General features: G+C 50.7%; 1 protein-coding gene across 1 annotated transcript in view; it reads right to left on the bottom strand.

Annotated features, from left to right (window-relative positions):
* CPT1A (carnitine palmitoyltransferase 1A) overlaps positions 1-17,916 on the bottom strand; it is a 57,097-nt gene that overhangs the window by 14,144 nt on the left and 25,037 nt on the right. The window contains exons 5-13 of the mRNA XM_077862729.1: positions 16,825-16,926; positions 13,915-14,052; positions 13,432-13,509; positions 12,646-12,753; positions 11,593-11,680; positions 8,429-8,624; positions 5,691-5,879; positions 4,897-5,002; positions 1,102-1,218 (exon numbers count right to left, since the gene is read on the bottom strand). Of these exons, the coding sequence (XP_077718855.1) occupies positions 1,102-1,218; positions 4,897-5,002; positions 5,691-5,879; positions 8,429-8,624; positions 11,593-11,680; positions 12,646-12,753; positions 13,432-13,509; positions 13,915-14,052; positions 16,825-16,926 (1,122 nt within the window). The remainder of the gene's footprint in view (positions 1-1,101; positions 1,219-4,896; positions 5,003-5,690; positions 5,880-8,428; positions 8,625-11,592; positions 11,681-12,645; positions 12,754-13,431; positions 13,510-13,914; positions 14,053-16,824; positions 16,927-17,916) is intronic.

A 17,916-nucleotide genomic window follows, 5' to 3' on the forward strand; every position in this document is an offset into this window, starting at 1 on the left:
GCCAAGAATGCATGACCCGGAGTGTGCCCCACATCAACAACCAGCTCTGGGTGAGGATGACCTGTCCGTGAAAGCTCAGGGGTTGTGACAGATGCACCCTGGTGGGGACATGGGTGGTGGGGAGGCTGCACGTGTATGCAGTGGGAGGGGGCAGGCAGCTGTGAGGGAGCTCTCTGGACTTTCTGCTCCATTGTGTTGGCAAACTGAAACTATTGAAAAAGTTAAATCTATAGAAAAACTTGAAATAGGGATACCTGGGTGGCTCAATGGTTTAGCGTCCACCTTTGGCTCACTCAGGGCATGATCCTGGGGTCCTGGGATTGAGTTCTGCATCAGTTTCCCTGCAGGGAGCCTGCTTCTCCCTCTGCCCGTGTCTCTGCCCCACTCAGTCTCTCATGAATAAATAAATAAAGTCTTTACAAGAATTTAAAAAATAAAAGAAAATAATTCTTTTAAAAAAATTGAAATAGTGAATGATTGGGTCAGGTCCAAGCATCCTAAGCCTACCCTCTTTGGCAGAGGCTACACGGTCACCGAGGAGCCCACACCAGCCTCTGGAGATGCAGGACAAAAGGACCAGCTGAGGGTGTAGCACCACATGTGGCATATTCTACTTCAACAATAGTCTCTTGGGCTCCAGGAATGCCTGCTTGGATCTGATGAGCTGGACTGTGGTATTTCCAACCCTCACATTCCTTCCTCAAAATGCTTCCGTCTGAGTGGCCTGCGTATGAAAATCATTAAGCACAACAAAAATGATAAGTTGTGCTTTCAGAGTATTTCAACTCTGAAGGAAGTGACTTTGTTTTTTGCTCTTTCACTATGATTGATATCTAGCCAAGTCTGAGCTAGAAATCTCTGTTGGCAATCTTCACCAAAACTGGAAGCAGAAGTATTATTTACTGGGGCTCCTGAGGCAGCAATAGTTGAAACAGCTCCAGGGCCCCAGGAAGAACCCACACAGGGACAAAGTTCAGCCTCTGTGGCCTTCAGCTGAGCTGATGCATACTCAGGAAGCAGGCATGGACAAGCTGGCTGTGACCCTTTAAGCTTGTCTCCCACCCCAGGTAAGTTAACAGGTGTTTGAGAACCCAGACTCACTTCCTCTGGGATGTCCCACTGCAGCCGGGTGGGGTATGGAATGTTCGGGTTGGGGTCGCCCTTGCAGTGGCCGTCCTCTGCATAGCTCAGCTGAAAGCAGTCAGTGGCCAGGACGTACTGTCAAATGAAGAGATACACACGTCAAGTCAGAGAAGATTATCGTGGTCAACAGTGTTACATGAAACATCTTTGTAATGACCTCCAAAGTACACAGAACCTTATTCTTCATCAAGATACCATGACGACTTAGCAGTAGCTACTGGAGGTATGTTGGGAGTATGCTTCTGTGCACCTGACATCCTCCATACAGCCCCCTACCACGAAAGGTTTTTTTTTTTTAAGATTTTATTTATTTGTTCATGAGAGACACAGAAAGAGAGAAGCAGAGAGAGGCAAAGGGAGAAGCAGGCTCCCCTGCAGGGAGCCGGATGCGGGACTGGATCCTGAGACTCCAGGACCATGCCCTGGGCTAAAGGCAGAAGTTTAACCTCTGAACCACCTAGGGGTCCTGTACCATGAAAGTTCTTATTTCCATTTCAGAGGAGAGAGCAACAGCCCTGGCTTGGGAGGCTCCCCAGCATATGGGCTAGTGAGAACAGCCAGGACTCCAGCACGTGTCATACATGACACCGCTCGAAGCCTGCTTCCAGGTCCCAGCTGCGCTGGAGGTGCCCTCCGGGTGCCACCCCACTGCCTTTACAGCTGGCCCAGAAGGCAGTCCCCAGTGTTCCCACTGTGTAAATGAGGAGACAGCCTCCCAAGGGGGAAGACGTGTGCCCCAGTTCATGCTCCCGGTGAGCCAGGACCCAGGTGCAGCTGTGATGTTCTCTTGCCGCTGGTGAGGAAACCCAAATCAACATCTTCAGCTGTATTTACTGAGCAGCTACTATGGCCACCAGCAGCCCTCTGAGCATCAGTGAGAGAACAGTGTACAAAACAGACCAGAATTTCTGCCTTTCCTCAAGAAGTTAAATAAATACAGACATTGACCTACCCATTCTGCTCCTGGGTACACACACATAAGAGACGAAAATATACATTCACTACTACGTGAATGTTTCATTGGAGCGGTATTTATAGTAGTCAGAATGTGGAAACCACCCACGAAAATGGCCAGAACAGGCAAAGGCACAGAAACAGAAAGTAGATTTGTGGTTGCCAGGGGTGGGGGCAGGCATGGGCAGGAGTTCCTTCTGGGGAGAATGAAAACATCCTAAAGTTAGATGCTGGTGATTGTAAATACACAAAACTCAGCAAACTGTACACTTTAAGACAGTAAATTTTATGGTATGTCAATTATATCTTCATAATTATAAAAAAGAGTTTTTTTTTAAAAAAGGAATCCCTACACTCACACTCAGGGAGCTTATATCTTAGCGGGGGAGGGCCCCCCCCGCCCAAAGAAGTCAAAAGACAAAACCACAACCAAAGTCCAGCTGGTGGCACTGCCCGGTGGTGAGGCGTCAGGGGCTCCAGCGTGAGGGCGCGGGGAGGTAGCCACATGCAGGTATGGCTGGCATCCACACAGATCTGAGCAGGCAAAGGAGCCAGGCCTATTTGTATCTGAGCCGCTCTGCATCAAAGCCCCCAGAGAGCCCAACACAGTGAAGCTTCAGACAAACGGCAGCAAACAGGATCCAACCCTGGCCAGATTTGTTCTTAACTGGCTTGCCATGGTCAGATTGGCTCTTGTTCTAATTTGGCCTGGGCCTCTGACAAGAGGGCAGGTCAGTTCCCATCCCCAAGGGAAGCTTCTGGGGCTCCCGGCTCGTCCCTGGGACCACAGGCCATGCTGTCAGCTGATAGTAACAGTTAAACCCCAGCACTTCTAAGTGATGGTCCTGGGCTAACACACAATCCCTCTACCCTTATCTCCTCCGGAGAACTTAAAACCTAAGCATGGCCTTGTCAACATCCCGATTACTCCACCTGGTCAGTTACCCTGTGTCGTCCACACCACCTGTGGCTCAGGTTCTGTCTCATCCACAAACATGCACTTAGTACTCAGGACCTTAGCACAGGTGCCAGCAGACCTGGACTATTCTGCTGGGTGGACAGACCTCCAAGGGCAAAGGAGGCTGGATCTTCACTGGGTTTTAAGCTGAAAGGACTGTTAAGCCTTTGTTGGCATCAATAGACTGGCAGCGGTCAAGAGACTTGACTGCCTTTATTATACGTTCATGTCTTGGGACCAATAGTACTACTATCTTCGAGACTGTTTTGGAACACTTCATTTTCCCTTCATTTATGCTTTTTTCCCTACATAGAGAAATCTCACTTGGCTAAAGGAACAGCAGGTTAGGTTTTGCTGAGACCCCAACCAGGGGTAAGATGGTCAAGAGAAGCCTCGGAAGGAGTATCAGGCTGTCCTAACCCAGGACTGGGAGGAGGCAGGAGAGGGGGAGGGGACTGCCTGGAAGGAGTGAAGCCTGGCAGGGCTGGTGGCCAGGGGAAGAGTGTTCTGGGCAAAGGAGGGGGCACATGCCAAGGCCATGCCAAGGCCCTGCCAAGAGACAGCAGGACACCCTCCAGGATTTGTATGACTCTAGGGAAAAAAATACATATGATACATTAAAAATAAACATTGAGGGGCGCCTAGGTGGTTCAGTTGGTTGAGCATCTGACTCTTGGTTTCGGCTCAGGTCATGATCTCAGGGTCCTGTGATCAAACCCTGTGTTAGGTTCTTGCTCAACTGGGAGTCTAGTTGAGTCTCTCTCCCTCACCCCTCCCCACGCTCGTGCACACGTGCACACACACGCTCTCTCTTAAATAAACCAATATTTTAAAAAATAAATATCGAGATTCAAAGCCTTCACAGAAGTTAAAAGAGAAAGAGGTCATGCATTAAGATGTCTTCACAAGTTCACTATGATTTCATCATCTCAGGTACATGACCGAGCTCCATGCCCTGTGAGGGCCAAGGAGGTCCTCACTCTGTGGTTGCAAAGGTGCAGCTCCCAGAGATAACAGCAACATTAGGGTCACATTATTCCACTCCACTCGCTAGAGCAGCAGGAAGACCACAAAGTACAGTCTGAGCGTTCAGTGTGAATTTCAAAGGGCCTTGTAGCTTTAACCAAGTTACCCTTGAGTTTCATCAAACCAAGATAATAGAGAATTTCTGGATCAGGTCCACTGTTGACAATCTCAGAGTTTGGAAGCTTCTTCAAACAAGAACCAGAGGAGTTAAGAAAGCAAAACCTTCCTTCGATTGTTCGTGCCAACATGAAGACTGTTACCACAGTTCAGGGGGAAATGAGTTTTTTAAAATTTAAAGAATTTTCAGGGCTGATCCAACGTTGCATTTTAACAAGCTGGGTAGAGGGATGGGATGACAGGGGTTTGGGTTTGGTGGTTTTTAAATTAAATTGGTAATTTTAAGAATTAAATGATGTGGTAAAAAGCACGTTGCATTTTTATCAACCAGGATTTTAATATGCTTGCTTCTAGCTGGCCTAACACTCAGCCCATGAGACAAATCTTGAAAACATAGCAAAGAAGGTTTTGCTGAATTCTTCCCTGAAATCCCTGCCTGAAAGCCGACTCTCATTTCATTATTTTTGGTTCCACCTGGAGATGGCATTAAATGTGTTTCTACTGAAAGAACTTAAGTTTCAGTAGATGAGGACACAGGTACCTAGGTTTTGTTCAGCCAATTAACATCACACGAAGCACCAACGTGTGTTAAGAAGTGTTCTAGATTCAGGGGGCAGGTATCACACAATGAAATGCAGTCTGGGGTTTGGATTTGCAACGGCAGGCCCCACATTCATGTCAAAGCTGCAAACACTCACCTCCCACAGGTGCCCGACAATGGGCGCATCAGCCCAGGAGTGCTCTGCGTTCATGCCCATCTTCCCATTTTTGAAGACAATGAACGTGAAAGACTTATCGAACCACCTGCATGGAACACAAATGTTCATGGGACTTAACCGTTTTTTTAAAAAAAGCAAGTTGAGCAAAAACTAGGCACTGATTTTATTCTGCATGGGTCATCTGCCCCCCACTTGCCACCCCTACTGCCCCACCCCCGCCCCACCCCAAACAGCTGGCTGGCGGTCAAAAATCTCTGCAAAGTGATAACAAAAGCACACACAGAACTCTGGTCACTTCTCTGTCATCAGACACAAAGATAAGCAGTTATGCACCAGAGGCCAGCAGAACAGAACATGTTACTCTAACATGAAGGGAATCGATAAGGCATCTGCAGAGAGATGGGACAGCATGTGCTGTCCGGGAGCCACACACCCCATCCTGGGCCGACCTCACCCCTACGTGCGAGGCAGGCAGGACGGCCCTGCACAAACTAGGTAAAGGAGGCTCCAGGATAGTCACGAGCTCAGTGAGCAAGCCAGAGCCAACATCCAGGTCAGCCCTGTCTACCACCTTCTCCTGCCTGGTCAAGGCACCACAGCCACTCTTCTCACTAGCACCTCCCATCAGAGGTGGTCGTGCACGGAGGGGAAAATCTCAAGTCTGCTGCTTGAGCTGTGTGTGTGTGCACACGCGCACACGCACAGAAAAGAGAACCAAAGTGTTTTTATGCAAGCCTTATTCCTCCACCTGAGGCTGGTGTGAGCGATATTACCTGTCAAAACACCTGCCATGAAGGAGAGACTTGGCATAGCTATCCATCGATGCATCTGGGTCTTCCTTCCTATACCCTTGTTCTGTTTCGTCTAGTGTCACGAAAAATGCTGCTTTTTCCACAGCATCAAGGGACTGCTTGTTTTTCCCACGTCCAAAATAGGCTTGGCGACACTTGGCCCAGGGTACTCTGAAACAAGAGTTAAAGGGAGTTAAACCTGTAGCAACGTGGTGACTGACATCTACTTATATGTGATGTTCAAAATGACAGGGTGTTTCACTGTTTTGTAGAAATTTAAGGGAAACTACATATTTATGACTGTCTGCCGGATTTCCAGAGCAGAGCACAGGCATGGTGTGCACTTCTGTTTGCTAAACACTGATTGAGAAAAAACAAACAAACAAACAAAAAACACTGAGGGCGGCCAGGGTGGCTCAGCGGTTTAGCGCCGCCTTCCGCCCAGGGCATGATACAGGATCAAGTCCCACGTCGGGCTCCCTGCATGGAGCCTGCTTCTCCCTCTGCCTGTGTCTCTGCCTCTCACTCTCTCTCTCTCTGTGTCTCTCATGAATAAATAAATAAAATCTTTAAAAAAACAAAAAATAAATGCTGACTGAGCAACAAGAATGCACGCCGTGAGCTCAGCCACCTGGGGGCAGCAACCCCAAGAAGTTCTCCTTGGGCCCAAACCAGGGGCCATCCTGAAGAAGTTCTGGCAAGCTCATGTGAGCACTCAAGTCCTGCCTGGCTCTGCTCCAGCCCTTATCCATGTGCTAGCTCACTGATCAAAACTAGTTTCTATCGTTCAGAGGGGTAAACAGGCACGGAGATGCGGTCACAGCTAGTTGGTGGCAGAGAGAGCTTCAAACACAAGCTGCCCCAGTCCATGCTACTAATAACCACAGGACACCTTGGGACAAGGAGGCACCCCGGGAGTCCACCTAGAGTGACTCTTTCCATCCTCCCTCACGTGGGATCCAAGGAGCTGATGTGACACCCACTTCCTGAGAGTCACCCCAGCTGTGGCTGCTTTGACTGCTCCTGGGCCCCTCACCCAGGCCCTCCTGGGGTCCTTCACCCCACCCACCCTTCCAGATCAGAGTCATCTGGCCTGTCTCCCGCCCTCTTCTCTCCAACACACCTGTGTGTGATGCCAACACACCTGTGAATACAAGGATACACACACACACCTGGCCCAGACCACTCTACTCCGTCTGCCAGGGGCAACCATGACAACAGGATGGCTACTATGCACCTAGTGCTGTGTGAAGGGGCAGGAAGGTAACATGCCAGCATATACACTCAGTGTCTATGTGAAGGACTCTGGGGGACAAGACACCCATGTATACACTTGGTGTCTATGTGAAGGGCTCGGGGAGGGGGCGGGCAGAGGATAGGCATGTACATACACTCAGCATCTATGTGAAGAGCTGGGGGGAGGGTAAGATACCCATGTATACACTCGGCCTCTATGAGAAGGACTGTAGACAGTGAGATTGGGGTGGGCCGGGTGCCCACGAGCCCCGCAGGGTGGGTGGTCACAGGCAAACCCACTCCTCGCTGCACGTTGTAACCAGTGGCCAGCGAGCCCACTGATGCCCATGAGCATGTGGGAAGGGAGCTCTGTCTCCAGGACACGCCGCCCTCTGCTCTTCCATCCAGCCTGCAGAGCCCCAGTTATGGCCCAATATCCCTCCTGGGCTTCTGGCACCGAGCCTCCCCTCCAGCTCACACGGCTGTTCCAGCCCTCACTGCCTGGGGAGCCCCGGGACTGGGATCATTCCATACACCTGCTCGGGTCCCTGGGGTAGCCCCTTTGACAGCTGAATCCAGCCCAAGTGTAGTCAGACACACGAGGACCCTCTCTGCTCTGCGTTCTGGTGTCCTGACCCACTGTCGCTCCCAGCATGGGGCGTGCAGTCCGCTCCCCCAGACACCTGTCACTCCTGCTGGCCCGCTGCCACCCTCTGCGTGCAGGGGAAAACTCTTCTATGAGAAGGGCTCCTCATACTGCCCCAACAGCTGCCACATCGCCGTAACTCGGATGTTCAACTGCAGACAGTACCGCCCCCCAGGGACAGTGGGCAATGTCTGGACAGTTCTGTGACAACAGGGTGGCTGCTCCTGGCCGCCAGGGATGTGCTCAACATCCTACTGCGCACAGGACAAGGCCCCCACCCAAAGATTTACGCAACCCAGTGGGCACAGAGCCAAAGCTGGGAGGCCAGCCCCATCTTTACAAGCTAATTCCTCAGGTAAACAAAAGCCTCTGAATGATCTTCAGACATGGCAGAAAGTTGATTCCTGACTCAGAGGGCTTGGTTTAAACTTGTTTTTGGGGGGCATCTGGGTGGCTCCGTCAGTGAAGCATCTGTCTTCAGCTCAGGTCATGATCTCAGGGCCCTGGGATCGAGCCACATCAGTCTCCCTGCTCAGTGGAGAAGCCTGCTTCTCCCCTCTCCCTCTGCTCATTCTCTCTCAAATAAAATCTTAAATAAACACACTTGTTCTGTGTCCTGAATTAAATACGCCTGCAGCCCCGTGACAGAGCCTAACTCCCGTCCGCATGTGCCCTGGTCCCCGTGCCCACACACACCTGCCACACACACACACACACAGCCAGAGGGGACCCGCCAGCGGGGCCCCAGCCCTGCCCCACGGCCACGGTGAGTCACCGACACACACCTGTCCCCCAGCCAAGCCCCTGGTGGGACTTATGTCCCAGAGCCACCGCGCACCTTTCTCCCGCAGTGAGGGCCGCCAGCTTGGCCTCCCCGGGCTGAGGCTCCGACGGGTCGTCCAGAATCCTCTGCATCTGCTGCTCAATTTCCCGGGGCTTCAAGAGCCGGCCGTCGTGGTAGAGCCAGACCTTGAAGTACCGCCCTTTGTGGAACACGACGATGTGCTTGCTGTCTCTGATGTGCTGGATGGTGTCTGAGCAGGATGGGGGGTGAGACACAACATTCAGAGGCAGGATGTGAGGGAACGCTGAGAAAGACCCCTCGACTTCCCAGCGGCCCCACCCTGTCACCCCACGTCCCTCCACTCAGCTCATCCGTCCACGTCTCAAGAGCCTGCAGAAGGTTCAGTACAGAACCAGAGCAGAGAGCTCTGGAGTCAGGCATGACCTCGTCTCAGCTCCACTCAGCCACTCACTGGAAGTATTCAGCTGTGGCCAACAACTTAAGCCTGTTCAAGGGTTTCTCCCAGAAAACCAGGACAAACATGCACTTAAAGCCTTCACTTTAGAGTCAGAAATAAGGCGATGCACACTAGGGCCACTTCCGTTCAACACTACACCAGGGCCTGCCAGCAAAATAAACTAAGAAAAAAGAATCGAGATTCAAGGATGGGAACACTGGCCTCTCAGAGCCATGATTAACCACAGAAAATCCAACCAACCTCCCTCAAATAGCTGTTTAAATTACTGAGAACATAGCTGGGTAGAAGCTCAGTGTCTGAGATCATCTGTGCTCCTCTAACCTGAGTTCTGGGCTGAGCTGAGCCCCTCCCACTCACAGGCCGGAGGCAGACTCTCACAGGCTACTGCATTGGAGGTAGGGCCTTTAAAGAGGTAATTATGTCAAAACATGGTGATTAAGATGGATCTTAATCTCATATGACTAGAGTACTTAGAGGAAAAGATTAGGACACAGGGGTGCCAGGGTGGCTCAGTTGGTTAAGTGTCTCCCTTAGGCTCAGGTCACGATCCCGGGGTCCTGGGCTTGAGCACGTCAGGCTCCCTGCTCAGGGGGGAGTCTGTTCCTCCCTATCCCTTCCCCCTCCCCCTAGACTCTCTTTCTCTCTCTCTCAAATAAAATCTTAAAAAAAAAAAAAATTAGGACACAGACACATGGAGGGACAACCCCGTGAGGACTCAGGGAGAGCGTGGTCATCCACACACAAGGAGAGAGGCCTCAGGAGGACCTACCTGCCTGCACCTGGACCTCGGGCTTCCAGCCTCCAGGACAGGGGTGGACAGTGAATGTTTAAGCCACACAGTCTGTGCTTTTGTTACAATGGCCCTAAAAACTAATATATTCAGTAGCCTACAAATCAAAAATATACTGAAGACAACAAAAACAAAGAAGTTGGGAAGAACTCTGACCCTGGCAGAGAAAAGCAGAGCGGAAGCCCCCCCACCCCAATCTGAGGCGGATGTGTCCAAGACCCCCATGGTGCCTGAAGCCGTGGAATGTACCGAACCCCAAACACGCTATTGTTTTCTCTAATCAATATAACTTTAATCAAGTTTAATTTATAAACTAGGTATGTTTAAAAATCAACAAAAATAGGGGATCCCTGTGTGGGGGTTTAGCGCCTACCTTTGACCCAGGGCATGATTCTGGAGTCCTGGGATCAAGTCCCACATCAGGCTCCCTGCATGGAGCCTGCTTCTCCCTCTGCCTGGGTCTCTGCCTCTCACTCTCTCTCTTGAATAAGTAATTAAAATTTCTTTTAAAAATTAACAAAAATAAAACAAAATAATGATGTGTGCTAACAAAGGTTATGTGGATCTGCTCTCTCTCAAAACACCTTGTCCTGTTCTGTCTTCTTGTGACGATGTTAGGAGTGATGTAGGTGTGACACGGGGTTAGGCTGCTATGGGGGATCATTAGCCTCCACACCACAGCTGGCCACGGGTAACTGAGACCACGGAATGCGAAATCATGGGTAAGAGGAAAAACTGTAGGACGTTTTATTAAAACCACTTTTAAAAGCGCTATGACTGGGGTGCCTGGGTGGCTCAGTTGGTTGAGCATCTCTCAGTTTTGGCTCCAGTTATGAGATCAAGCCCCACATGGGGGCTCTGTGCTCAGTGGGGAATCTCCCACTGATTCTTGCTTACCCCCTTTGCTCCTCCCCCCTACAATCTCTCTCTAAAATAAATACTTTTTTAATTATTAAAAAAAAAATTAAGAATGCAATTACTGTCCCCAACTGTCCCAAAAGTGCTTTTTGCCAATTCATCTGCTTTTCACAAAAATCTGGCCACCGATCACTGGACTCCAGAGTATGAGAGACATAATAAAGGCTGACTTCTTAGCCAGAAATACCCCCACTGTAAAAGCACTGAGTGCACTGCTAGAGTGAGTTTCCAGAAAGCCCCTGAGCCCTGGGTCTGAGGCAAGCTGAATCCACTTACAGAAGCCTACCCGGAGGCCAGCTTTTGTGTCTGAGGACCCACATGCCTACGTCCACGGGACAAGTTACTGCCTGGGGCTCACAGTCTGGAGGTACCCGGCTGTCACGACAGCCCCCAAAAACTGGATGAGCTTGGGACTCTGTATACAGTTAGCTTCAAAGGCAGCGACGGGTCATCATAATGGCCCACCACGAGGTCTCAGACAGGGCCCGGTTTGTTAGCTGAGAGTGGCCAGTATCTCCTACCTACACAGCCTGAGCCCTGGCTGGCCTGGGACAGTCCCAGATGGCACATCTCTCCCTCTCATTCTCCAGAGCATCGTGGCTTGTATAATTACGTGGCCGCCCGGCATTCTGCGAGGGTCGAGGGTGGGATCCGCTGTCCCAGGTCAGGCTGCCCCAAGTGAGCTGCTGGATTCCAAGTCCAGTCTCCCAAGCACAAGCCAACATGTGTGTGAGCCAGAGCACAACTCCTCCGAGGGAGCCAGATGAAGACAAGGAAGACTCCTAACCAGACGTGGGAAGAACACCCTAGAAGACAGCCTTCAACCAGAGGGAAATTGTGAAGTCTGAAGAAAAGCCGCATGCCCGGGCCTAATAAAGGCCAAGGAAATTCAACAGACCAGTGTTCCTGAGCCTAAAATAAAATCGCAGATGCTCAGAAGCGGTCAGCACAAATCTGTGCGCTGAGTTTTGCCACCTTCCATACACGGCGAGGAAGGAGCAAGAAAGTGCTTTGCGAAGGAGCCTCACTCACCCGTCTCCTCTCCTGGGATCCGCGAGGTATTAAACATTCGCTCCCACTGAGCAGAGCACAGAGGAACTGTGGATCCCAAAAGAAGAATCTGCAACAAAAATATGTTTCAAACAAACAAAAAATTCCTCAGGGGGTGGGGAAAGGGGGGAAGGAGCAGATTACACACTGGATTTGTTTTCCTTGCACATATCATTTGACTTCATCGCTTCCACGCTGGGAAGAGCAGCTCTTCCCCAGGATGCTGACCCTCATCACCAAGATCACTGGACCTGCCAGGGCTCAGTTTCCTGCACCCTTCCTTCCCAAGGGGCACACTCTCATCAATCGTTTACAAACCGACACTTAAACCACAGATTATTTAGAAACTGACACTTAACCCGGGGATATTTAAGAAAGAAATGTCTTGTTTCCCTGGAATAATTCACCAGCTAAATTGTTTTCCTCCAAAAGCAAACAAGAGCTTTTCTTCTGGGGCAGATCTCGGGGCTGCGGTACAACAGACGTATATCCATTTGGGGTACGCGAGGAGAGTTAAATCTTGGAATAATTACATAGATTGAAAGAAACTAAACAGAGAGAGAGAGAGAAAGTACCTACTGCAAGATCTCATTTGCATCAAACTTTGGAAAGCTCAAGTGATCCAGAGTGACAGAAGGCAGATTGAGGCATAGCTGGCAGGCGATGGCAGGGTGCAGCAAGACCATGGGGCACAACGAACTTTTGGGGTGATGGATGTGCTCACTACACCTGGACTGTGGGGATGGTTTCAGAGCTACGTTATTTAAAGTGATGGGACTCATCCAGCTATGACAACAAAGTCACCAAAGCTGTTTAAAAAGAATGTTTTTTCTTTTTTAAGATTTATTTATGAGAGAGAGACACACACACAGAGAGAGAAAGGGGCAGAAACATAGGCAGAGGGAGAAGCAGGCTCTAAGCCCAATTTGGGACTCGATTCCAGCACCCTGGGATCATGACCTAAGCCGAAGGCAGACACTCAGCCACCTAGGCGCCCTAAAAAGAAATGTTTTAGGAAGCAGTTTGTGGGCATACCGGCTTGATCTCTTCCCGGTCCAGCCTCCGTCTATAGAGCAGAATGGCATGGATGGCGTTGCCCGCTCTCGCTGCCTGAATCGAAGTGGGTAAGACGTACAGCAAGTCCTGAAAAGGTAAACATGTGTTAGCGGAGGGAACGTTCGCAGGCAAAGCTGAGCTGACATACACAGGAGAGCATTTCCACGCTGCTAAAGTATCTCCATAGGCGTTCAATCACACCTGCTCTGATAAAGAAGAAATTGAAAGTACATTTCCTATACTTTGCCAATTTTGAGTTCTACAAGAAAATAAATGGAAATGAAGAACAGAAAGAAAGAGACAAAGAATAATGAGATGGCCAGTTACTAAAGGTAGTAAACGCCAGTTACCAGAACCCAGACTGTGGGGCTGCTAACAAAACAATGGGACGTGACCTCCTGGGCTATCACTGCCTTGGAGAAAAAGAAAAATCTGGCATCCCAGAGCAGAGAAGGAGGAAGCTACACCCTGGGCCGCCAGGTGTTGAGCTCTGGGGGTGGCGGGGACATAGGCCACACGCCGCTGTGACAACAGGGGAAGGCCCTGCTGTGAGGGGCAGCTGATGGGCTTGAAAGTATTCCTGCGGCTCTAATTTCTCCATGGTGGCTCAGGGCAAACACAGAAGGAAGTCCACACAGCTTTCGGGCCCAGCAAGCAGGTCCTGGGCCCTGGAAGGAAGTCCGGCCAGCGTAGGCAGGGGCAGGAGCTTCCTGGGTGGCCCCCAGGCCCATGGGGATGCCCGCCTTGCCCGCCTAGGGGACTCACCATGGCATAGTAGTTGCTGTTCACCATCAGTGGCCCTCGTCCCCGCAGGTAGATGTACTCTTCCCACCAGTCGCTCACCTGTGGGTGCAAATAGGACAGACCCCCAGCAAGCTTAGCAGGAGCCACACAGGCCGGCGGGGTGCCAGGGGTGCCATCACTGCTCGGTGGCGCTCCCATCACAGTGCCTGGAGGAGCCTGAGTGCAAGTGTGAGTTCAACACACCCATGTAGCCGGGTCACCTGATTAAAACAGCGCACACCTGACCAAGCTTGCCTGCCGTTCCCTGCCCCTACATTGCCCACCCAATGACCGCAGCCACTCCAGCCTCATCATCTGGTGTCATCTGATCACATTTAATACCTCCTCTTCCACATCCCACCTTGTTTCACTTGCCATGCACAGGGAAGCCCTGCTGGTTTGTGGCATGGACAAGTATTTGCACACGAAAATATCACCACCAAGAAATAAGGTGTATACACTTACATAGTTTGTGGCCCACCAGGACTTTAACTTCAGATACCACTGCAACTTGGGTCCGAGGCTGACAGCAAAATCTTGAGCAAGGACCGTCATCCGTTTAAAGTCTGATTCCTTCATCAGAGGCTTCACCGATTCCAGATACTACAGGGTTAATGAAAAGCACACATGCCGAGTTAAAACACACAGGTCCCTTATCTGTGCCTTAGAAAACATATAAACCTGCTTAAGAATTTAAAAATCTTCCCCAGCTTGGGATGCCTGGGTGGCTCAGTGGTTGAGCGTCTACCTTTGGCTCCGGGCGTTGATCCCGGGGTCCTGGGATTAAGTCCCACATCGGGCTCCCTACGAGGAGCCTGCTTCTCCCTCTGCCTGTCTCCATTCGCTCTGTGTGTCTCTCATGAATAAGTAGATAAATTTTAAAAGATTTTATTTATTCATTTGAGACAGAGAGATAGAGTGAGAGCACAAGCAGGAAGAGCGGTAGGCAGAGGGAGAAGCAGACCCCCTGCTGAGCACGGAGCCCAACATGGGGCTCCATCCCAGGACCCTGAGATCATGACATGAGCCAAAGGCAGATACTTAACCATCTGAGCCACCCAGGTGCCCCGGAACGTACAACTCTTGATCTTGGGGTCGTGAGTTCAAGCCCCGTGTTGGGCAAGAAGATTACTTAAAAATAAAATCTTAAAAAACAAAACAAAAACCTCTCCCATGTGGTGGGTTTTGTGGGTCCTCACATGAGTTAGCCATGTGGCTTTATGTCAGCGACAATGACACAATCACACTTCTTCGTCATTTACTGCCCTTTAAATTCTCCAGACCCGCATCGCCACAAGATCACTAGAGCAAATTCCAGAGTGACAAGATCACGGTTTGGCCGACAAGGACATCTCCATAGTTGCCATCATTTGGCCCTCAATCAAAACCTTGATTCCCACTGGATCATGGCTCAGGACAGTGCCAGGACAGTGCCAGGAAGTGAGCCCAAGACACCAGGGTGGGAAGGAGGAGCCAGCACAATGGATGGGATTGTGGAAGGCCAAGCATCAGGTCAAGGCCAGGCCTCCAGGACAGGGTTCTGGGGGCCCCGGGATGTTGACTGGCACCACTCTGAAGTGAGTGTGCTCACGTATCAGGTCAGACGTGCAGGGTTTGGAGACCGTCATCTAAAGTTGCTGCAATGCACACGAGCAAACTTATAGAAAGTAAGGCCCTCAGTGTATGGGGAAACGTGTCAATCCACCTAGTGGCAGTGCCCACTGAGCCAGAGCTGCCGGCAGCTTGCTCACTCTCCCACGGGACTGGACTCCTGTCACCACGTCGCAGGTGAGGACACATGAGAGCAGAGAGGAGAAGAAACCTGAAAAGCCAACAGGCCTGGTTGCAAAAGCCAAAACATGTCCTGCTTAGTCTTTAAAATGGGGCCAAAGGCAGAAGCCAGCCCTGGTTGGCTGCAGCGGCAACCAGCCCGGCTGCTCCTCCAGGTGACACAGAGGTCCCGTCAGACCCCAAGGTCCCACTTCCAGGCCTCAACCCACCCCAGTGCCAGCAGGTCCTTGAACAAAACCGTTCACAACAGCTGCAGGCTGGAAACCAGGCAAACATCCACCAACAGATGAATGTAGGAACGCAGTGTGGTCCAATCGTCCAGTCGGATATGCTGAGAGATACTCCGGCATAGACAAATCCTCAAAACAGTCTAAGAGCCAGATGCAGAGGCACATACTGTAGGATTCCATTCATAGGAAACATCCAGGACAGGCAAACCCACAGAGACAGCGCAGGTTGGTGGGTGCCAGGGGTCGGGGAGCGGGGGAGACATGAAACGGGGTGTCAGGCTAATGCATGTGGGGTTTCAGTGATGGAAAGTTCTGGAACTAGCCCATGGTGGAGGCTGCACTATGAAAATGTACTCAATGCCACACAACTGCCTCCTTAAAGTGGCTAACATGGTCACTTTTATAGTACATACTACGTACCACAATTTAAAACAACTAGTTATGACAAAAAAAAAAAAATTAAAAAAAAATAAAACAACTAGTTATGTAACATACCAAAGACGACTGAATTGGACACTTTGAGGGAACCACATGATATGTGAATTATATCACACAAAGCTGTTTATTTATTTTTTAAAGATTTTATTTATTTATTCATGAGAGACAGAGAGAGAGAGGCAGAGACACAGGCAGAGGGAGAAACAGGGTCCACGCAGGGAGCCTGACGTGGGACTCCATCATGGGTTTCCAGGATCAGACCCTGGGCTGAAGGTGGCACTAAACCACTGAGTCAGGGCAGCCCCGGTGGTGATCCTGGAGTGGTCCTGGAGACCCTGGATAAGTCGCAGGTCAGGCTCCCTGCATGGAGCCTGCTTCTCCCTCTGCCTGTGTCTCTGCCTCTCTCTCTCTCTCTCTCTCTGTGTGTCTCTATGAATAAATAAATAATCTTTTAAAAAAAAAAAATAAATAAACCACTGAATCACCCGGGCTGCCAACAAAGATGTTTAAAAAAATTTTTCCAAAGCTGTTTCTCTATCAAATGTGCTGCCTTTTAAAAAAAGGTACCTCATGAGGTGCCTCTGGCTCAGGGAGTGATCCTGGGGTCCTGGGATCGAGTCCTGCATCGGACTCCCTGCAGGGAGCCTGCTTCTCCCTCTCCCTAGGTCTCTGCCTCTCTCTGTGTCTCTTGTGAGTAAATAAATAAAATCTTAAAAAAACAAATTAAAATAAAAACATCAAAAAACAAAACACCTCCTATGTGCTGATATGTCAGAAAGGAAGATCTCCTCCAATAGCTAGACAAGTACGGCGCTGAGTATAGCCAGCCAACTGCTATGGGTCATAAATCTTAATCCCAGGAGGACTGACACATGGGGGAGTGGGAGTGTTCCAGTGAGCTCGAAGCTGTACCTACCCTGTTCACGGTGTCCTGAACGGCCGGGACTGGCAGGCGTGGCAGTGACGTCTGGAAGCTGTATAACATAGGTTTTCGGCCGGAAAAGATCTTGACCATACCCTTTAAAAATAAAAGGAATGTTTTAAAACATGAGACCACATTAAAGATGCAAGCCAGCCCTCAATTTGCTGACTACTGATTTTTTTGTGGTCTTCCACCCCGACACTCCCAGGCCTTAGCAAACAAACAGGGAACCCCAAACAGAAACCGGCCTGATGAAAGCCCAGGTCTGATGGATGCTTCGATATGCCCTGGCGAGGATGCGCACCCAGGTGTTGCCGGCTGACTGTATGTCTGCACGTGGCCCAAGATCTACCCAGCTACCTCCGCAAGGCCGCTCTTGGTCTGGGGACTGACTCAAAGTGCTGGCAAGGGTGAGCAGAGGCAAAGCTGAGAAGCTCAGACCTCGAGCCGATCCCAGTGGAGCAGCAAGGAGGCTGCCTCAAGCCCAGCAGACAACACACATTTGCCCACTCTCGGCCCTGGCTTTCCTCTGGAAGGATCTAACACCTGCTCATCTCACACTGGGATCTGAGATCTCAGACCTCGAAGGCATTTCTTGGGCTCACAGTGGGCAGCTGGGACTCCACCAGACACACGCCAGGAGGGCCACCCCGGGGATCGCCGTTTAGCTCACTCCGTCAAGGGTGGGCACCAGCTCTGACTCTGCCAATCAGTGAAACTACACCCAGGCCAGCGCAGGAAGTCGGTCAGGGGAGAGTGCACCCCAGGGGTGAGAGTGGGCCGGGCGTGGGGGTGCCTCTCCCAAGCAGCCCCGGGGAGGAAGGGAATCCGGGACAGGCATCCATGCGCACGGCAAACCAGGGCCGCTTGGGCTGCGGCCCAGGGGAGCCAGCAGGACACCCTGAAGCACGGGGTGGATCAGGGAGACCAGGTCGGACCGGTCGGCAGGGGAATCCACCTAACGTCTGCCTTCGACTTAGTCAGAAAAGCTACAAAGAAGTGGATGGGCGTCCCTTCTCTTTGATGGATAATCCGGATGGCAAGACGTTAACATACCACCTTCAGAAGTGACAAACATCATTAAAG

This window comes from Canis aureus, chromosome 21 (genome assembly GCF_053574225.1).
Source record: "Canis aureus isolate CA01 chromosome 21, VMU_Caureus_v.1.0, whole genome shotgun sequence".
In the NCBI taxonomy this organism is placed as follows: domain Eukaryota; kingdom Metazoa; phylum Chordata; class Mammalia; order Carnivora; family Canidae; genus Canis; species Canis aureus.